Raw genomic sequence first — 23,138 nt, 5'->3', positions numbered from 1 at the left:
ACTGTGGGTGTTTCCCGTTGAGCTTTCGTCTTGATTTGTTTGCAAGGAGATCCCACAATGTTGGCTATTTAATGAAGGTTCCTTCTGATTTGTTTGAAGCAGGGTTAGGTGGTGGTGTGTCAAAGCATCTGTGACTCCCCAGATTCCTGTGCATTTTCCTGTCACTTTCCTAACTGCAAAAAGCCTGAACTTTTGGGGAAGCAGGACTGTTGCACAAGACCTCCTGCTCAGCTAGAATTGCACAACTTGAATTTGTCAGTACGTGGCTGAATCTCAACCAGACCCCTCCTGCCTGCCTTCTTACTTACAATGAGTCCAACAGGTTGCTCTGGCTGCGAGTTTCCTCCTCATTATTCTCAGTTTTGCCCCTGTAGAACTCAGCAGGGAGGAGGATGGAGAGAACAGTACAATTAGCTGGCTCTGCCTGCCATTGGCACTGACTCCAACTGGTGTTGGGCTCCTTGCCTTCCCAATGGGCACTAGGAACCACTGCTCTCAATCTGTCCCTCACAGATTGCTCTTGCTCACCTACCTAGCATATGGTCCCAGACTCATAAGGAATAGGGAAGATCATGATTCAGTTATTAGGCAATGTCTTCACATCCTACCACCCCCCCCACCCCCCATCGTTCTCCCCTATTATTTGAAGAAGCAGAAATGTTGGCCTTGGCCTTGTTTCATTAACCACCTCTAAGAGAAAAGCAGTAGCAAGAGCAGCTTAGGCGTTGGGTGTTGATGGTAAACATATATTGAGGGTGGTCATTTTTTATTCAGTCTGTCCCCCTTAGGTACTTCCTGTCTGCAACAATCTGCACATTGTTTAAATTATTCCAATTAATTTTTTTGCTCCATAATGTTCAAATTATTCCAATTAATTTTTTTTTCAGAATCACCAACTACAAGGATGGCTGCAGGCAATATGGCAAAGTACTGATTGCTTTCCGTACTGTGAATACGCCTCATTTCCGCTTAGAAGTTCATGCTCATAATGATCTGCAGTTGATTGTTACAATAAACCCAGTCTCAAAGAATGGAAAAGTGCTTCCAACTAATTTTATAACTAAGGCGATATTCTGACTTCTGATAAATCAAAAAGCAAACCTTGCATCAGCTGGTAAGCAAGGAGGTTCTTTCCCCGAGGACGTACAATTCTCAACCCAAATTAATTTAGCCAAATTGGGGGAAACCTCTTCACTGTTCCAGTTTCTACTTTTACTCTCATTTGTTTAATTCCCCCCTCCCCAATTTCTATACAAGCAAATATAAAACAGCAAACTCAGATCTAAAGCCAACAATTTAACTGGGTAAAAACAGCCTAAGAGCAACAATACAAGAATATACTCGGGTGCTAAGCTGCCTCCAGAAGCCAGCTTTATCTTTATTTATTTATTTATTTATTCATCCATCCATCCATCCATACCCCGCCCACCTGGCTGGGTTTCCCCAGCCACTTTGGGCGGCTTCCAACAGAATATTAAAAATACGATAAAACATCAAACATTAAAAACTTCCCTAAACAGCATTGCCTTCAGATATGTTCTAAAAGTCAGATAGTTGTTTATTTCTTTGACATCTGATGGGAGGATGTTCCACAGGGAGGGCGCCACTACTGAGAAGGCCCTCCGCCTGGTTCCCTGTAACCTCACTTCTCGCAGTGAGGGAACCGCCAGAAGGCCCTCAGAGCTGGACTTCAGTGTCTGGGCTTAATGATGAAGGTGGAGACGCTCCTTCAGGTCTACTGGGTCAAAGCCATTTAGGGCTTTAAAGGTCAGCACCAACACTTTGAATTGTGCTTTGGAAACGTACTGGGGCAGGGCTGGGGCAGGGTAGGGCAGCAGAGAAGTTGGGGCTGTGTGATACACCGGTGGAGCCATTCTGGTGCATCCCACTGGTGCATCTGGGCAGCCTTGACCTTGACAGCACCATGGTCATCTCAGTCAGGTAAAGTGTACCCTACCACACCGGCCTCTACTGGAGGCAAGCATGTCTTCCTGTGGGCTTCCTACCAAACTGCCTTTACAGAAATGATGGGAGCATCCTAGGGTGTCAGAGGGCACTGTCATTCAATTGAGGATAAGACGGGAGTTTGGGCTAGGGTGGGGATGCAAACTGAAGGGCTATCTGTTGCAAGTCCAACTTATAGATAAAGAATCTTAAGAAGGGGCTTTGCAACTATCTGTCAACAGCAGACCTCTTGAGCAAGACCATTTGGGCACATCAAGAACAGAGTGCGGGAAACCAATTTTTAGGGGAAATTAAATTTGCCTTAATTTGTGGCTTATTTGGAAAATGAATAAGATTTGGCAAAAAAGAAGAAGAGAGAATTCTTCACTTTGATGGGATGTATTTAGAGTAGAATGTCTATTTCTAATTTCACATCTGTAATGTATAAGTAAGCCTATATCTATGTCCCCTCCTATCCTTTTGTGTGTGGGGTTGGGAATCAGTGGCCTTCCTCCAGATGTTTCTAGGAATCGAACTTCCACCATGAGCCTCAGACAGCACAGCCACTGGTAAGGTATGTTGGGAGTTGTAGTCCGGCAGCACTCAGTGGGCCAGATTCCCCACTCTTGATGAAGGAGTTATAAAAGACGCTGCAATGAGCTGCCTGTTTGTGTTGACATAGAACCATCTCACTGTAATACTGGTTGAAATTAATTGGGCTGGGAATGGCAGCCAACATACTGGGACACCGCTGTAAACCTTGAAAAACACACCAACTTTGCCTTTTAAGGTATCGTACAAACAGATGAATTGAGCAATTGAGAAAACAGGTTCCAGGTTTTCTTAACCACGAAATAATTTGGGATTCTTCAATTACTTAAATGCTGAACAGGAGTCAGGCACTGGAGACTGGCTGAGAAAATTAGGAACATATAATTGGAAAGTTTTGTCTTGGGTAGTTGGCAGCAGGCTTGGGAATAGGGTCCAGGAGTCTGTCACTAGTCCTGTATATAGCAGCAATATGAAATGCTTGCAGAGATAATGGATTAAGGGTGGGATGCGAACCTAAACCAGCAAATCGGCTTACAATAAAATCTGCAGAGTGCCATGCAATTAATGCAAAGTCGTAGAGAGCAGGGAAGCTTGGAAAGAGGGTCTCCATTTAAAGCCTAGCCTTGTATTAGCCATACCACATCGTGTTGCTTCTTTTGGCATAAGAGTAAGATGACAACAAAAGGGTGAAATTACGTTACAGGGGTAGATCATTTGAACTGTTAGCACCCTCAAAGGATTCTGGGAATTGCAGTCTGACGGTCCTGAGAATTTTGTTAGAGAACTGCAGACCATTCACAGAACTGCAGTTTCTAGGATTCCCTGGGATGAGACAGCAATATTATATGAGTTTAACAAATACTACCAAGACATTCATGGCCAAATGCCTGTTGCAGACCACGTCACGTACATATTTCTGCATTTTTGGCCATGTGAACTTGCTCTCAGATAGCCAAATAAGCACCCCATGTATACTGTAGGTTCTTTCCCAAGTTATATTCGTTTTCTCCACCACCCAGGAGGCAAATTTATGTCTAGTTTGTTTTGTTGAGTGGCTAAAGTATTGTACTTGCAGACTTGGCAGGAAAGGAGATCTAGGCTTAGACTTTTGTATTTCCACTGACACTTTTGCAGGACAGGATTATTATGAATCATAAGAATGATACCATAAAAAGTAGCTTTCTGCATTACAATCATGTGCAGAGGAGGTTTCAAAACACAACATCAACATAAAGTATTCTTAGTTCATGACAGTGCACCTCCTTAGTCTGTCATATATATTTTTTAAAGTGCGGGAACCAAATTAATATTTATTGTTTTAAAGAACACAAACACACAGCAAATGAACTCCTCCTTAACTCAGATGTTTCAGTCGTAAACATCAAGCATAAATGCTATGAAGAGCTACAGGTGCTACAAGCATCATGAGTTGAGTGACAGATTGATGAACATTTATCACAAATTGTTGTTCCTTGAGCACTTCAGCTTTCGAAGCCAAAATATCCCCAACCATCTAAAGTGACTTATAGCAATGCTTTTCTCTTTTGAAAATCTGATTTAATAAAATCCATATGTCTTGATAACTGTACTTAAAACCAACACCTGTCTAAAAATATGGCTGCAAAGAAATTAATGCAACAATAAATATGAATCATATTTTATATAGGCTTCTATGGATTCAAAGCGAAAGCTCATACCAACCTCCCAAAAACAGAAAGTAGAGATCAACATCTTGTTGCATTATATAGCAGGGATAGACAACATAGCACCCTCCAAATATTGCTGAACTACAACTCCCATCATCCCAAATGGCTATGTTGGGGATGATGGGAGATGTAGTCTGACAACATCTAGAGGATACCATATTAGAGACCTCTGGGTTACAGCTTCAAAAAATGCACATTCTCATGTCTGTAACGCAACACACCTATTCTGCAACAAGCTATTCTGTCCTGATATTGTGTTTATGTTAATTCGACTAAACTCAAAAGTCGAGGAGAAATTTAGGTTGTAGTACTATACTCACTGGGGAATGAGTATAGGAGTGCATTCCCAGGATTGCGCTGTTATTGTCATTATCCTAGTGTCATTATCCTATTTTGCAATCTGAAACATTCTTAAAAATGTATCAGCTGGATTTTAAGTGTCAATAGGATATACCGTATTTTTTGCTCTATAAGACTCACTTTTTCCCTCCTAAAAAGTAAGGGGAAATGTGTGTGCGTCTTATGGAGCGAATGCAGGCTGTGCAGCTATCCCAGAAGCCAGAACAGCAAGAGGGATTACTGCTTTCACTGCACAGCGATCCCTCTTGCTGTTCTGGCTTCTGAGATTCAGAATATTTTCTTTCATATTTTCCTCCTCCAAAAACTAGGTGCGTCTTGTGGTCTGGTGCGTCTTATAGAGCAAAAAATACGGTATATGCTTCTTAGATTATTCATTAAAGCTGATAGTTTTAAATTTTGCATCCTGATGTTGAATTTCAAGTCCATCAAAACCAGATGTGGAATTGGAATTACAATAGCAATAACTCTTTTCCGCCCAGGGAAAAACTTCCATGATTCAAATAGCACTGATTATGACTGAGAAGAACCTTCTGCCCCCCAAATATGCATTTAAATCCCACAGAAATCACCCACTCAAAATATGAGGAGAAGGAAATGTTCCAGATGTATCCATTTGTTGTTATACAAATGTTGAAATGTAAGTACCCAACATTTCCATAGAAAGCTCCTATGCACCGTATTGACGATTTGGCATGTGCATTAAGAATGACAAAAATGCAGCCTGTGCATCAGATTCACAGCAGCAGTGTGAACAGGTACAGCTCCTGAAAAAAATGGGTTATTTATACCAACTTGCTAAAGGTGAGTAAAACAAGGGTCAAAGTAAATGGATCTGCCTTTTTAAGTGACTTGCAACCAAATCCCACCTTGCATCTGTAGTTAAAAGGAGAGGTTATCTTTCTTCCAAATTACTTTCCGTCTCCTCTACTACAGAAATAGGATGGTCCCAATTTTGTGAAAAGAAATCAAGTCAACGCACACCGCAGCAACAACTCAATGAAGCAACATTAATTTCTACACCAAGTTGCAAAGGTACTGGGCGAATATGGTACATAAAGATGGCAGTTGACCACAAGAGGAGAGGAGAGGCTAGATAGCAAGGCTGGAAGCAATGCTTTGTTTATAAATTACAGGAACATAAGAAGCTGACTTGCATACCAAATCAGGCCACGGGTCCATCTACCTCTACTGTTGGCACTGACTGGCAATGACTCTCTGCTGTTTTCAGACAGCAGACATTCCCAGTCTTACCTGCAGATTCTGGAAATGAAACCTGAGACCTTCTGCATGAAAAGCAGGCGCTCTATCATTGAGATACTATTCATCCCCGTATCAGTAAGTTAGTGTGAGAAAAGCACTATCCTCTTTTCCAGTTATGGGCAGCTTTCTTTTTTACAGTGATAGCACAATCCAAATCACTGGTGCAGCCCTAGTTACTTCTGATCCACCAAATCAGCCTGCAAATTACTAATAACAATGAGTTAAACTAAGTCATTGTTTCTCAGTAAAAGGTAAAAAGGTAAAGGACCCCTGGACAGCGAAGGCCAGTCAAAGGCGACTATGGGGTTGCGGCACTCATCTCGCTTTCAGGCTGAGGAAGCCGGCGTTTGTCCACAGACAGCTTTCCAGGTCATGTGGCTAGCATGACCAAACTGCTTCTGGCGCAACGGAACACCATGACAGAAGCCAGAGTGCACAGAAATGCTGTTTACCTTCCCGCCACTGTGGTACCTATTTATCTACTGGCACTGGTGTGCTTTCGAACTGCTAGGTTGGCAGGAGCAGGGACAGAGTAACGGGAGCTCACTCCGTCAAGGGGATCCGAACTGTCGACCTTCCAATTGGCAAGCCCAAGAGGCTCAGTGGTTTAGACCACAGGGCCACCTGCGTTTCTCAGTAAGTCGGTCCTTTCCACAGACCGTTTAAGCATTAGGCTAATTGCTACCACTTTTCTGTATAATAACACAGACACCATCGCATTCATAAGATTCCTGATGAAGAATATTCCAAAAGCAACAGATTAAACTCTTAATATCTTGTGAAATAAAGCAGCCATGCATTATGGTAATCATTAAAGTAAAAAAATAAATAGATCACAGATTTGGGTAGAAAAATTGAGATGAACTCCCCCGCCCCCAAAAATTCTTCTTAGGAATCTCGGTAGGCAGCCAACTATGGAACCACCCCAGACTTAGAAAAGGAGGACTGCCTGAGGTTATAGTTATCCATTGGAATTTCCATTATCTTACTGTTTTCAGACAAATAACAGATCCCCTAACCCCCAGTGCCAAGAACATTTCAGGGTTTGTATCTACAGTACTCCTTTGCTTTGAAGACGCCAGCAAAACAATCATCTAAAGGAAAACATGTTTGTGTTTCGGCAGCACTAATAAATGCCAGAAATAGAGAACCAACACCTTACTTATTCTGGACACTGATGCAAAGGCCTACGATTTCCAAGGTAGAGGAAAAGGTGGGTTCACAAGAATCTTTATTACACTATGTGCCTTTCCCCCTTAAAACACAGGGGTTTGATGCCCTCTCTCTTTATGACTATAAGACTAAAGAAGAAATAGTTGACATGGTGCCCTACAGATGTTTTGGGACCTACATTTTTTAGAAAGGGAAGTACCAGACACTCTAGATTTTGGAAACAACACTGAGGACCAAACAACATATTATAAGCAAACCTGTGTAACTATAGTTCAACATGTGTTTGTGTGAAAGCATGCTGGTGACTCTCTGTCACTTCTCTGTTCTCAATTACTCTGTCCTAAAGTGACTTTCCAAGCAAAAAACCAGGAGTCTATGGACCAGAGTAACTTTATTTGATGTATAAGATATACTTTGGCCCGGTTGCTTTCTAAAACTAGAGACTATGTGGCGTTAACCGCCTCTCCAAAACTACAAAAGTAGACCGACACAAACAAACAGCCTTTGTGTTTCTTGAAGAGCTGTCTTCTCCATGCCACATGGCAAAGCATTTCTTAAACTGGAGGGAATTTCAAAATACGTTTTGCCACGTGTCATGGGAGAGGACTCAAAAAGACCAACTGGGTTTATGTAAGCATCACAGTGATTCTAAGGTCAGTCTTTCGAGCCCAGCCTTTATTAATTAAATCCATGTGAGGAATCTACCAGATAACATTTCAAGATAGCAGCAGAGTTCAATGTGGTTCAGTACAGAAGAGAGAGAAAGGGGGAATTCAAATAAGGTCATGACATTACTAAAAAGAAGTGCATGATAATCTCCTTGTTCTGAAGCTCATAGTACCTTATAAGTGGAGACCAATCTCTAACTTTCATGCTTGGTCTCAATTTAATAGAGAAGGTTGTATTCAATTTGGTACTCTTCCTAGTTGTTAATTGAGAGAGTTACGGTTCCTCAACATCAGCTGGCTATGGTTGTGTTTGCAGCAATACTTAGCGAGTCTTTTTTTTCCAGATTGTTTGAAAAGATGTCATCCTGAAGCACTTGAAGATGTGTTCCATAATACAATATACATATAAGTGGAGAAGTTCTTTCCCCCTAGAGAGGGGGAGCGAGGGAGAGAGAGAGATTTGGGCACACCCACCACCTATTGAAGAGCTCTTAGCATCCTACAGTTTCACCAGCAGATGGTGTCCATACCTGGACAAATTCAGTACCATCTAGCCAACAATTTACGGCCACGCTAGATGTAATGTCGGAGTTCCATCACTGGAGCTCTTGGAAATCTTGATAAAGCCTAATTCTTGACTGTGGAAGTGTCTAACAGGCTTTGATTGAATGTGTTAAATATGCCTCCTCTAAACCTTCACACCCAATGCACAAAGGTCTGAAAGAAACACAAAATGTGCACACCAGGGGACAGGATACTGTGAGTAGGGCTTGTGTGCATCAAGTTGGCATCCCTAATATACACATTGTATTCTCTCAACATAAATTACGTTGCTAATTTGAATTCAGAATGGTTGATTTACAGACGGGAAGGGGAAGCTAAAGCTCAGCTATATGAAACAATTTCATATATGGTTGCAGCAAGTTATTTAAGCAAAGTATTGGAGACGGGCAGATTTACAAGAATGTAGGAATATGCTGCAATGGCTGACTTGACTAATTATGTACGTGTAAAGGAAGAAAGGCAGAGAACACATGTATCTGTGGAAAACTGGACCCTCTACTGAAGGTTTTGGAAGAACTGTTTTTAATGTATTCAAGATGTGACAGTGTGTCGGATTCGAAGTAGTGCAAGTGTTTTTTCCCAAAGCACACAAAATGGGCTTCCTTCACATTTTATACAGAGGGAGCCACGCTGTCTAGCCCATGTGAACTGCCCCTTAACCCAGAGATCTGGGGATGAGCTGTGGCTATTCAAGGGTAAGGAAATGGCACCAGCCAAGATTCAGAAGCAGCCGCCTCTGCATTCCTTTGTATATTCCTGGATTAATTCCTGGCACTGAGAAGAGGTCGCAGGAGGAAAGCCACTGAACTCTTGGCTCAATTTTTTGGCTGTAGCCAAGTGGACGGGACAAGATTGAAAAGGGGGGCAGCTCTCTTGAGAATACTGCAGATCCCCTTTCTGAATTCCAGTTCCCTACCTGAATTTGCATGGAATTTTAGTAGCCCCTTTATTACTACGGGGTATACAGAAAATCATATATTCCATCTATAAGCCAGCTCTCACCGACCTGCTGAAGATGTTTAGGACTAGAGCTCCCATCATCCTCAGCCAGCATGACTTGTGACTTAGTCCAATACTCTGACCCCTGCAATCACGCTGGCCAGAAACTGAATTCTGGCTGTTCTGTAATGATTTCCCACATCCTTATGTCTATTTACCACAATTCTAGCTCTAAAAGGTAAAGGACCACTGACAGTTAAGTCCAGTCGCAAACAACTCTGGGGTTGCGGCGCTCATCTTGCTTTACTGGCCGAGGGAGCCGATGTTTGTCTGCAGACAGTTTTTCCGGGTCATGTGGCCGACATGTCTAAACTGCTTCTGGCGAAACCAGAGCAGCGCACAAAAACGCTGTTTACCTTCTCGCCGGAGCGGTACCTATTTATCTACTTGCACTTTGCAGTGCTTTCGAACTGCTAGGTTGGCATGAGCTCACCCCGTCACGGGGATTTGAACCGCCGACCTTCCGATCGGCAAGCCCTAGGCTCAGTGGTTTAGACCACAGCGCCACCCGCGTCCCTATATTCTAGCTGTAGGCTTCCTCAAATTAAGCTCTGCAATGTTTGAAGGAAAACACACATGCACACACAAATGTTAGATGGACCAGGACACGGCAAACACCAGCTTCCAACAAGCATCAGTCTTAAGCAAAGTCCCACCTGGTAAGTTCTTGAGTCACCTCAAGGGATTTAATTAGCAGATCCATCACAAGCGGTATAAATAATGACTAGTTTGTAGATGCTGCAGACATCTCTTGATCGCTTAGTGAGCAGAAGCATTAACAGGGCCCATCTGCTAGAAAAACCCCTTCAGGATTGGATATTGTATTTGACAAATTGTTTCAACCACAGCCATATTATCCCTAGGCTCCAGCAATCAGGTTTTATGAAGGACTAACACACATCAGTAGCAAAACCATATATCAGATAAGCAGCTAATTTCATCAGGGTAGCCATAAATAACTGTCCACTCTCCTGCTGGCTGCAGGGCACCTCAATATAAAGATTGCTTACATTAAGTCCTTTAACATGTAGGAGAATACTAGAGGCAGCTTTTTAAAACGTCGCTTTCTGAGCTTCCAAAGTTATGTTTAAGGAGCAAAGGAAAACAATCTGGATTGCATAATTTAATTTAGAGGAACAGTAGACGTGGATACGGGTGTCAATGAAAACAGTGCCACCCCTTTGTGCTTTATGTTTAGTTCTTAGGCTGTGTCTACACTGGGGATTTTGCTTTGGTTGGTTCAATAATGGTTTTGTGCCACGTCACAACTGGTCAGTGTTCAAATGTTAGTTTTGACCAATAATTGTGATTTTTAACCATGTTTCTGCCTTTTTAATGTACTGTATTTTAACGCTGTATTTTAACGTACTCCTACTATTATTTTGACTTGTAAGTAAACAAGACCGTGCATGTAGTGTTCTTCAGGCATCCTATATGTATTGAATAGGGACAGCTCATTAAACTGGAGGAGAAATCAGGCAGGTATTGCCCTACCCAAAAGCCTAATTTCATTGGGTTGTAACCCATGGTGGCTGTGGTTTGAGGAGGAAACCCATTTCACCCCCAAAACTCAGTGCTTGAGTTCTGCCATTCCTTGTTACATTCTGCAGTCCTCAGTGCTATAGCCCATTCTGTTCTGGAGAGTCTCCCAACCTCCAGATCAGCTTTCTGTCATGGCCCTGGAGTCAATTTCCCCTTCTTCCAGGGGATGAGGGGGAGGACTCGAGTCAGAAGGAGAACTGCATGAAGGGCCAGCTCAAGACATTTTGCTGCCTGAGGCGAAGGACAAGGCGGCGCTCTCCCCCAAGGCACATACAGAAGCCTATTGGTAGTTGAATCTCTCTACGAGACTGTTGAAAGGATAGCGTATTCCACTGCACTTAAGGGCAGCAGGCGAGCACAGTGAGAACAGGGCAGGCCACATGGCACTCACAGCTCTGGCCATTCCCTGCATCTTCAGCATCAGCCACCTGAGGCAGTTGTCTCACTCTGCCTCATCGCTGACTGCATGCAAGGCCACACCCAGCAGCACTTCTGCAAGCTGAGATTCTGGTGCCAGTGCCCTAGGACTGCCATATCTCAGTCTCAAAGGACCCCATCCCAGAAGCCCCAGTGTGACCAGAGGCACCTTTCAGTGAAGGTGCAGCTTGCAGCTGAGATCCTGCTGCTGCTCCTATACTGGGCTCAACTTTGACCATTTCTGAAGCAACAGTGGATCTCTTGCTCTCTGTTGGTATTCAGCCTGAACCCTGCACGGAGCAGCCTAGCTGCAGGTGATCTCTCATGGAGGGCATACAGGATTAATTGAATTGGTGGGACTGGTGAGAACTGAGTGCCCTAACTTGTGGAAGCAAAAGCGATTCCCGCTAACCACCATTAGATAAGAACTGTTGATTTGAATTTCTGGATGCTGATCAGCGCAACTCTGAACAAACAAAGTCACAGTGACATCTTGTGTTTTGACAGTGAAGTAAGACTGTCCTATGCACTCTACATGTCGCAATCTCACCCTTGTACGTCACCGTCTAATATTAGGCATGTCGATTTGGGTTGGCATAGCTGGGTGCTCTGGCGAACAAAATGTCATGTCAGTGACTCATAACCTCTCCTGAGCTATTATCAAGCATCACTGGCTGCCAAGCAGGGTCAGCACACACCGCCAATGAAATTCCACAGGTCGTGACATCACAGTCAGTATGTTCCAACCCCAAAATACTTCCTTTTCCAGGGTAGCAGCTCACAGGATTGAATCACAAGGCTACAGGTTACAGCATCTATCCTACAAAGATCAAAACGAACTTGCCGGGAACAAGAGGAACATAATGCAACACAGCTGGTTGTCTTGTGATGTACTTTAACACAAAGGAACAATATTTCACAATGCTATAAGTGTTAGGTGCATTCATTTGTTAGCTTGAAAATCACAAATTAAAGCTGTCATCAGATATGACCCGATTAAAGCAGTCATACTTGATAATATTTTTGCTTCTAATTTCTACATGAATACTTTCATTTTGGGGCTCATCTGCAACTGTTAAATCATCATCTTTTTTGGTCCTGCAAACATACATCATAGAATAATTCCTTTATGTGCATGAATGCTCAGAACACCTAAACAGAATTCATACATTTTCCTCCATTATTAAATAGAAATATATATTCCTGATTCAGGATTTTTGAGAAAGTGGCAAACAGTCTGTAAGAGGAATAGAGCTTTTTTTGGATTCTAAATGTTGGTAATAATATACTGGATAACACTTTATTGCACTGTTATATTTCTTAGTAAGAGACCACCCCCAACAGTGTTAATTGCGAAAGCCAATTGCAAACCAATGATTTGATGCTTGGATACAATTTTTAAAAAGTGATCTCCTTGGTAAATTGTTAATTGTTTAATGGTTCAGTGCTATGGCTAAAATAAAAAAGATTTGTGCAACTAGTTCTGTGTCCAAGGGGCTCCTCCCATGGCAAGCAGTTCCACACTTATGAAACAGAATTAGGGTACTTCCCAAGGCGGATTTTGAAATTGCATGAGAAAAACAGAAAACTCCACTGGGCATGCCTAATACCTTTTCTAGAGATGTTTCCTTGAGCAGAATCCAAAACCAATATTGCATTTGATTCAAAATGTTACACTAAAACTAGTGAGGCTGCAGGATCAGATGACGTTCATTATTAAGCAGACTAATTGAGAGCTGTGTGCAAGTGGCCTCTTGAACTTCTCTACCCTGTTTGTAGGCAGAGAAACTAGGAGGAGCATTTCACTAAATTTCTCCAGGTGAGGGACAAATTCTCCAACAGTTTCTCAGTGGTTGGCGCTCATCATTAGTGGTAATCGTAACAAAGACCCCACCCCCCTTTAAGGTTTTGTTTTATTTTATGTTAGCACCTTTGCTGACAGCCTGGATCTATATCTGGATGTGGCATTGTTCTGGGACATCAGTAGTGGAAAATGGTGGTTGTTCCAAAAAGATGGTGGATGATATTCAAAGTCATCTTATTTCCTTATTTGCTAGTGGCAGCAGCAATTGTGTTCGAAACCATGCCTGCCATTTGCAGCCTCCACAAACCTAGCATCTTTCTATGGGAAGAAAATGGGGGCCAGCACAAAACCAACCAAACAAACAAAACGATGAGGAATATTCAGAGGAATACTTCCCTAAGGTGACAGAGACTGAGAAAAATGAAAAATCACATTCATTTTCTCTGGGGGGAAAAATTCTTCTGAGAATTTTCAACTCAGTTCTACATTGATTAAGTCATCACAAGGATATATGTATATGCATCCACAAAGCAGACTTTGTTTTGATGCATGCAAACATTTACTTGGTAGTTTCCATCTAGAGAGGAATAGGCACTGGTGGTGAGGTAGCTGACCAGGAGGTAAATTTAGGAGGGATAAATAGCAGCAGAGGGCATCTTTTAGCAGCTGCAATAGTCCAGCAGAAAAAGATCAGGACTTTGAAGAGGGAAATCTGATTTCAATTCCCACTTACAAAGCCACGTAGATAGTTTTCAGCTCAGTTACTATCTAATGGTTTCTTGTGAGACAAATAATATGAAAATTACATACCCCAAATATGTTCATAAACCTCAACAATTAATTTAAAGTATGCTCATTAAAGAATTATTGAAAGTGGATTATTGATGTACGCATTTCATTACAATGAACCTAAGAACCCCATTGCTAAGTGATGCACAAGCCAATCAGAGTGCGGCTTTGGCTGCAAATACACAAACACCGATGCAAAGCAGACCTATCCAAATCATGGCACAGGCTGAGAGCAGATGCCTTGTGCACCAAACACACAAAAGGTCTGTGGGGACCAAATGACAGGCCAGACGAAAGGCTTGTGTAGTTGCTCTACTGATCCGCACAACTTTTGGAAAGGTAGCCAAATGAAAATTTATATGTGATTTATTATCGTGTTTTTCATACCACTGCCACCCGGTTTCAGGTTTCTTCCAGTTTGGGATATTTATTATGGTTGGTTTGCCCAAGTGACATCTCAATGAGCTGGTCTCAATGCAGCTGTTTCAACAAAAGAAAGCCAGATGTACTGCCTCATCCCTTGCTGATAGAAAAAGCTCATTTTCCCTCAGTGACCCCATTCCCAATGTCCCTTCTTGAAAGGGTGAGGGAGGGAGGAAGGGAGGGAGGGGGAAGATGAATTTATTGACCTACAAGGCTGACATTTAATCTTGCTTGTTTTCGTCTCATGTTATTTTAGCCACAGTCTTGTAGTGGCTTCATAAATACCCAAGGGAATGGCTCCAGTCACGTTGCCATCAATCTCTAAGGCTACAGCCAGTAAAATTCTGTCATTCTAAATTTGGGCTCGAAACTGGTTTAGTAGCTGGAGATATGGGCGAAAGGAGGAATCAATTTTTGGAGTATAAATTTTAACCAGAACATCCAACTTGCTTTCCCATTCTCCACAAAAAATTAATAAATATCACTGATGATCTAGAATAGCAGTCTGAAGCCTTGCTGGACCTAGAGTCTCATAGCCTGAAACGATAACAAACTTTTCATCTGTTTATGAACTTTGCTGACTAATTACACCTTTCTCTTTCTCTCTCTGGGGTGACCACACATAAAAGGGCAAAACAAAAGGATGAGTACAAGTAATTCCCCCACAAACCCAAAAGATTCCTAAAATAGAGGAATCACCTCAACTGAAAAACACAGAATAATTTTAGTGCATTAGGTTATGTTATAAATGCATCTTATGTTTCACAGTGATACAAGAGATATAAAATGTTGGAAGTGACTTAGTCAGATAGTTGGTTAAATGAATCAAGTGAGATCATGTGGCTTACAAAATATGTTATGATTGCATAAAACAATTATAAAAAAGACAGGGTCTGCATTTATTATTTTAATGAAGGCATTGATTGTTTTAATAAAGGTACCAACAATCATATTAGGCAACACTTCCTTTTTTTCTTCAAAACTCTTGTTTGTCAAATATAAATGTCTGCAGATATAATTGATTAACGAATGAACCAACACCCATTTTCTTTACTTGACTAAGAATTGTTTGCTTGGGTATCAGCCCTAAATAAAAGCATGAAGCTATGTTGTTATGCTGTTAATATAGTTTGCATCATTATGCAGTCCACAATTTGATCCATTTGGCTGGCCTGTATGCATGGTCTCTCCCCTCCCCCATGGCCCACCCGCCTTTCGGGGGCCCTGTTGTCCGATGTGACTAGAAATGGAAAGATGACTTACAACCTAGTTTATTTGTTTTTTTCCCTTGGGTGAAGAAGGATTTCCCCGACATCTTGTTGAAAATGATTTTTTTCCCATTGCTTTGTCCCTGGGGATTGTGCCATCTTTTATCAAGGCCAGACAGTTTCTATTTCAAGCAGAGCCCTTGTTTAAACCAATTTTTATTATATTTTTTGGTCTCTTCTTCTAAACAGCTCTTTGCAACCAGCCAGCCAAGATGCCTTCCATCTTCCAACTGGAAGAGAAGCATTCTTAGTGTACATGTTAAGGCTTGTTTCCAATAAAATTTGTGGTCTGAAGCCTTTAGTCTGCTGTATATGAAATGTACCAACATTTAAGACGGCTTCACATGGGACTTCACACAGACCTTTTGGGGTCTATGGGCACACTTGCAAACAAGAAAAACTTATGGACCCCACATGCATGCCCAGGACCCTGCCAGAGATCTCCCACCTCCTTCCCAAAGCCAGGCAAGCAGCCCTCCACCTTACAGGGAGTACATATCCAGGGGTCCATCGCTTTACGCGTTTTTGCATTTTTTGCATATATGCATGGGCCCACGAAACCTAACCCACACCTTCTTCTTCTTCTTCTTCTTCTTCTTCTTATCCCACCCATCTGGCTGGGTTTCCGCAGCCACTCTGGGTGGTTCCCACCCAACAGAACATTAAAAACAGCAAGGCTGCTTTCAGATGTCTTCTAAAAGTTAGATAGTTATTTATTTCCTTGACATCTGATGGGAAGGCGTTCCACAGGGCAGGCACCACTACCAAGAAGGCCCTCTGCCTAGTCCCCTGTAACCTCACTTCTCACAGTGAGGGAATCAACAGAAAGTCCTCGGAGCTGGACGTCAGTGTCTGGGCTGAACGATGGGGGCAGAGGGTTCTTAATTCTAAGACCCTTACGTATAATGTCCAAGTTCTTGCATTTAGTCAGAAGGGAGATATCATTCTGTACATTTGCAAGTTTCTTTGTGAGGTTGATGGACTTCCATTTCATGCGGCTCAATGTGGCGCCTTCCATGATTCTCGATTTGGGTAGGTAGTTGTGTTGGTCTGACGCAGTCAAAATAAATTTAAAAATAAAAAAATTGTGCAGCACCACCTTAGAGACCAATTAAGTTGGTTCTGGGTATAAGCTTACGTCTCTAAGGTGCTACTGGACAATTTTTAATTTTTTTATTTATTTTGATGGGGGTGGAGATGCTCCTTCAGGTATATGGGGCCGAGGCTGTTTAGGGCTTTAAAGGTCAGAACCAACACTTTGAATTGTGCTCAGAAATGTAGGCTTATTGCATATTGCTATGAGTTTGGGGGTATTAAGCTGGGTGCCAGACCTCTTTAATCCCTAGATCCACTAAGTGTTAGAATTTAATCAAGGCTTCTAATTTTTGGAAGAGCCAGGCTAGCCTGCTGGTTAGATGAGAACCTGGTTGATGAGCCATTAATGGGGATTAAGGGGCTCCATGCAAGACAGCAAATAGGTTGGGCCTTGCTCAATAGATAAAGCCAGAGTTTAGAGTTGAAAGTGCAGTGATAGGACCCAGAAGCAAAGCAGCAAGAGAGAGAGGGAGGGAGGGAGGGCCATGCTGGAACTCTGCCTGAATCCAAGGCAAATAAGACCCTTTTTGAGTGTTAATGCCGTGAACCCCTCTATCATAGTCTCAGGTCCTATGTATGTATAAATAAACCATATATCATAAAGACACCCACAGTCTCCGATGTGCCTCATTCCCAGAAGGAAACATGAACCTTGGGGAACTGCCTGGAACCCCTGGCATCTTGTACTGCTCAGAGATTGGGGTGGTGTGCAACAATATAAATATTTTAACATAAATAAAAACAAATAGTAGTCTGTTGTGGAATCCCATTCTGTGTAACATGTTTGTGTACATCAAAACAGCAGCAGCTGCACATGGTGAGAGCAAAGGCTGAGCAACCCAAACCCTCTTTATGCCAGTTTGGGTATCCCTCCACCCAGCTCTCTTGACTGAGCTGACTTTTTGCCAGCCTCTGCTGGCAGAGTGGTACAGAACGATGCAACTTCCACCTGCCAAACACTGGAGGAAGCCAGCAGAAAGTCCCCAAATGGAGTATTCCAAGGGTGGGGAGCGGGCAAGGTTGAGCCAGTCCGAGATCAACTGGATCCCAAGCTAACCTCACTGGGTTCAATTGTTTCTCTCTTCCAGCTTCCACTGGGTCAGCCATGGCCAACAGGACCAGGGAAGCTGCAGAGACCCAGCAGCGGGGTGGCAGTGAGTGTTTGGATTGCACCTCAATCTCCTTCTTGATTGTTATCCTCTCTTCTGACACCACTAAACCAAAATATCCCACGTGCGGCTTATTAAAAAATGCATTGACACATACACACAGGACAGTAAAATAATGTGATGATGACAGAGTCCATCTATTACATTTCGCAGGGCTTCTTTTTGGAATGCTTCCTTAGTTAAAACTTCACTGGAAATCTTGTCAACTCACATGGTTATTTTTAGCTGAGCTCATCTTGTTTGGTGGCTTTGATGTACTGACTTACTAATGAGAAAGATTTACACACAGAGAGGATATTAAGAATGCAGAGTCCACTGATGACATCGTACTGTTGGAAGGACAGATTAACATATAAAATTGCATCAAAGATGGAGAAACAGAGTACAGTGGTACCTCGGGTTAAGAACTTAATTCGTTCTGGAGATCTGTTCTTAACCTGAAACTGTACTTAACCTGAAGCACCACTTTAGCTAATGGGGCTTCCTGCTGCACAATTTCTGCTCTCATCCTGAAGTAAAGTTCTTAACCTGAGGTAATATTTCTGGGTTAACAGAGCCTGTAACCTGAGGCGTATGTAACCTGAAGCGTATGTAACCCGAGGTACCACTGTACCTGACTTGAAACTCCTTATTCTGCAAGTTTTAAATTTAAATTAAATTATTTAATTTGGTCTTTTTTATTTTAGTTTTTTATTTTAATTGGATTATGACTGGATATATTAATTGGATGTTTTGTATTCTGCAAGTTTTAAATTATGCCCGAAGGTTTCATAAAATGGGCGGAACCTGATATTAAAAATTTGGGACTTGCATATGTGCTATGGGCAGGGAAGGGAGGGGCCAGCCCTATGAGGCAGAGTGAGCAAGATCATGAATGTCATGGGGGGCGTGTCATGAAAGGGCACAAAATGGTTAGGTTACTTAAATTGTTGTTTTTATTGTTCTTTTTATTCCCAGAGAGAGACATTTCTGGAGTTTCTCTGTTTCAGGTGCCAACAAAACTTGGCCAGCGTTGCACATTTTGCACACTGACTTGTGAGGGAGGAGGAAACCATCTGCCATTTCGCCTCAGGCGGCAAAATGTATTGGGACTGCCCTGTGGAAACAACCCCTCCTCATTATTCTCTGAAACATCTGGACACTGTTTTGGGGTCAAAAAAGTTAGTCATACCTTTCTTGCTACTTGAGTATATAAATATACCCTGTAGATAAAAACAACTTGTTGACACTGGCTATCAACCATGTAATTTTGACGGACCTTCTAGAAAATTACAAAATGAATACCTATAGGTGAAATAGTATAAATGGTGAGAAAGCCTGATCAATCTTCAATCTAGCCTGATCCACATACACAGAGGTGGTCAGTTGGGCTATTAAAACAATTTAGCAGTCAGATATCCTGTGGCCATAGTTTGAAATCTAAGCTAAGTAAATGGATATCTAGTGGGGGGATGGGTAGTTAATTCCTGCAGATAAACAACCCTTTATGGTGTTTAACACACATGAAGTCATAAGTATTTTGAGGCATGAGGCAAGTAAAAATAGAGTCTTAAAACTTAAGGCCTTGGTTTTAAATGGCTTATGTTAGGTGCAAGTTGGGCATACATAGTGGGAATTTTGAGTAGCAGATTCATATGCTACATAATATCTGAAAATCACCTCAGTTTCAAAAGCAGTTTGCCATAAGATAGAGGGGGATAACGCTCAAGGAATCTAAATCCCAAAGCACCTTGAACATAACAAACAACATACCAATGATTCCTCAGTAAAAATCAGCAATGTGAGGTAAGCCAGTTTAGAGTGCCTCATGATGAGGTTGGCCCTCTACTGTCGAAAACCCATGCAACCTTTCCTTAATTAAACTTATTTAAGCAGAAAGGCCACATGACCCTGAAAAACTGTCTGTGGACAAATGTAGGCTCCCTCAACCAGTAAAGCGAGATGAGCACCCCAACCCCAGAGTCGTTCACAACTGGACTTAACTGTCAGGGGTCCTTTACCTTTACCTTTTTTAAGCAGAAAAGCCACAGCTCAGTGGTTGAGTATTTGGCTTTACTTGCAGAAGCTCCCAGGTTCAATCCCCAGTATATCCTGGCATGGCTGGGAACGTCCCCAGTCTGAAACCCTGGAGAGTTTCTGCCAGTCAGTGTAGACAATACTGCATTAGCTGGGCTGGTGGTCTGACTGAGAATAAGGCCGCTTCCTATGTTCCTTGTAGTAACACAGACAAGAAGCTGAAGGAAGTGTGAAACGTTTTCAAAACTTTGCAACCAGGAGGGCTAAACCTTCCTTTGATTTAGAATTAAACTGGCATTTTCAAGTCTTCACCATCGCTCACACATTACATTTTCTGTTGTGAGCCTAAGAAGTCTTAAGTGTGCATGAATGTGACAACACATGCATCATAGACACAGCAACTGGCCCGTGAGAACTAGGCCGCATCTCCCCACAGGAACCTGGGTTGGATCACTGAGCCAGCCTCTTTAAACCATAGTTAAGTTCATTTATGGTTTAACGGTGAAACTGCGGCATGCTTCTGAATAATGCTGAAATCAGAGGTGTTTTCTTCCTGCTGTGCTGCCAGAAGTTAATCTGTGGTTCCGGCTTATCACTACGTCTGAACCTGGGCTTGTGATGGTGCAGCAGGGTCAGGGGAGGAGCGAGGGGCCTGCGATTTCAGTGGCATGAACCAGGAAGCCGCACCGTGTCACCTTCAAACCATAGTTTAGTTTAACTATGGTTTAAAATGGAATGCCGACGTATGACCCAAGGCTACGCCAAAGAAGCTTGCAGGCTGAACTCAAGAACTAAATGAACTAGTACAACGCCTAACCCTTCTACAGTTGCACAACTTCAGCTCAATCGTGAGCCAGGCCCTGCGATCGGCTGTGTCTACAGCAGAAGTTTCAGGATGCCAGATGCCTCAAAGATTTAATTCCACGTTAGATTTCCGACTGGCACTTAGGAGAACTCCAGCTGCTTCTGATTATAGATGTTAAGCACTTGAGAGGCAGCCAGAGGATATGTTCTGATGCCATCCTGCTGATGTATATGAAGACAGTTATACTTTCACCTGAAGTGCTTATAATTTGCTCACTTTAAAACTACTGCCTCTCTTCTTCCCTTTTGCAAACCCAGCCTCCCCAGCACTCCACCTACTGCACACCATGTAGAGCTGAGGAGCAGTTTGACCTTCTCATTAAAATGAAAGAAGTTTGACAAAGCACTGAAGTCTATCGTCGCAGGAGGAAACATTATGCTTAGAATTGTCATGCAGCTGAAAGGCTGAAGGATTTGGAATTGCGAACATCTGCTGCAAGTATTATTATTTTGTGGGCTTTTCTTTTCCTTTTTTTCCAAAAAAAAAGGAAAACCACACATATTTTGCAGAGCAGTCATAATCAGGCTTCGCTTCAGAACAGGTAGCACCATTACTCCTCTTGTACCAAACAAGAGACTTGATTAGAATACTAAAGCAGCCTATCTTCCTCATTATGGGCATAAATACAGGACTCATATTTGCAGTGTGTGCCATTCGGAGGGTACATATATTTAAAAAATCGCTTTTCACAAAAGACTTTTATTCCAGACTTGCTTATGCAGCTCTTAAATCTGACATGATTGCCTCATTTCAGCATTAAAAACCCCAATTTAAAAAGGAAAAACAAATGGGGGAGACGCTTCACACTTCTTTTCTATTGTTCTATGGGGATAAAAAGTTGTGTTTTCCCTCCCTTTTTAGATGCATTTATAATTTTCTGCCATCTACTTTTTCTCCCTATGCCTAAAGTTGAAAAGAGATGGTTGGATCATCTGACGAGCACACAATATAAAAAACATATATCTTTCTCACTTTACAATCACAAAAAGATATAAAATATACGCATCTGAAGTGTTTGCCAAGTCACTGTTTTCTGCTTTGCTCTACAGATTATATAAAACTGAATTACTGTCCTTTATTGTGTTGTGTATATAAACCAGATGGGTTTTTTAAAAAGTGGTGATTAAAGGAACAGATGCAGTAGGATTGATGGTAAGAAAAACAACAGGGTTCAGCCATATAAGTCAAGCAAAACAAGAGACAAATTGTGGTATAAAATCTAGAGATTTGTGCAATCAGGGACAGGGATGTTTTAACCCTTACTGTGTGATGTGGATAGTTATTCATCTTTAAAAATTCTTTGTAGTGGAAAATTTCTTTATTTCATCATTCTGTCTACCAGACGAACAGAACAAGCAATTTTCTTTTCAGATCGTAGTCCGGAGGATACCAAACAAAAAAATTTGAAAGATACTGATGTCCATAGTATGTGTGTAAGAAGTGAGAGTTCTGCAGAAGCAAATGTGCTGTAACAAATCATGTCACTAGGATGGCTGCAGTTTCAAAGATCCTCCACCACGAGAAAGGCCACAGGTGGACAGTCCACCTGAATTGTCAACATACCTGCTTCATCATAAGATACCGTCAACTTTTCCAGCATTTCTCGGTCAATGGACAGAATTTGTTGTTCCAGGATGGTCTGGTAAGACAAAACACTATTCTCTTTGTCCTTTTCATAGTCTTGAAGGTGCTGTTTTAAGACTTCAGGTAAGCGGGATTTCACATATTCTGCTGCTGACTATAGAAACAAAGGAAGAAAGAGAAAACCCAGTTAGTTTTGTTTGGGTAAAGCTTAGTTACTTGATTTATCTGTTTTGTCACATTTCTCTTTGTACGGGCATATTTAAACACATGCAAAAATATTAACGTTTTCAAAAAATGCAGTAATATCAGAATTGTGAAATAATAAATAAATAAAAGGATGTACTTCTTCACATGGCACACAGTTAAATTCCGAAATTCATGACCACAGAATGAAGTTGAAGTAATGGCTACCAATGGGAGGGCTTTAAAGTGGATTTAGACAAATTCGTGGAGGATAGGATATCAATGGCAACTAGCCATAATGGCTATATATTGCCTCCAGTATCAAGAAGGGGTATGTCTCTGAATATCAGCTGCTGGGAACCACAAACGCAGAGAGTGCTATTGCACTCAGGTCCTGCCTGCAGACCTATCGCAAGGCATCTGATTAGAACAGGGTGGACTATTATGTTCTTACCCAAGGCCAGTCAAGTTATTTTGGCGCCTGAGGCAGAATATTTTACAAGTGCCTCTCCCACTCCCTGGCAGTAGAAACACACACACACACACAAATTAAAATTAAAGAGGAAAACATTTGCTGCCTTTATGACACCCAAAGTCAGCCACTCGGGCAGTTGTCCCCCCATGCCTAATGGGAGGTCTGGCCCTGTTCTTCGTACGGTTCTTGATTTCTGAATTAGCTTCCCCTCCCCTTGAAAAATCATGTTGCAATAATAAGGTATTGTGAGCATTTGCCTTCGCTGAGACATCATCATCATCA

General features: G+C 42.1%; 1 protein-coding gene and 1 long non-coding RNA gene across 4 annotated transcripts in view; one reads left to right on the top strand and one right to left on the bottom strand.

The window, feature by feature from the left end:
- Positions 1–23,138, bottom strand: part of PPM1L (protein phosphatase, Mg2+/Mn2+ dependent 1L) — a 177,833-nt gene that overhangs the window by 22,575 nt on the left and 132,120 nt on the right. For both annotated transcript variants that reach the window (XM_081008263.1, XM_081008264.1), the window contains exon 3: positions 22,178–22,348. In XM_081008263.1, coding sequence (XP_080864389.1) covers positions 22,178–22,348 — 171 coding nt within the window. The remainder of the gene's footprint in view (positions 1–22,177; positions 22,349–23,138) is intronic.
- LOC308478565 lies at positions 18,692–22,170 on the top strand. 2 transcript variants are annotated; one of them, XR_013987158.1, is made up of 3 exons: positions 18,692–18,893; positions 20,872–21,048; positions 21,986–22,170. It is a non-coding gene; the product is annotated as an uncharacterized lncRNA (long non-coding RNA). The 2 variants fall into 2 exon arrangements; XR_013987159.1 differs by having other exon boundaries at positions 20,872–21,052.

The sequence above is a fragment of the Podarcis pityusensis genome (genome assembly GCF_964106645.2).
Source record: "Podarcis pityusensis genome assembly, chromosome: 5".
NCBI classification, from domain to species: Eukaryota; Metazoa; Chordata; class Lepidosauria; order Squamata; family Lacertidae; genus Podarcis; species Podarcis pityusensis.
This window is presented reverse-complemented; position numbering and strand designations above follow the sequence as displayed.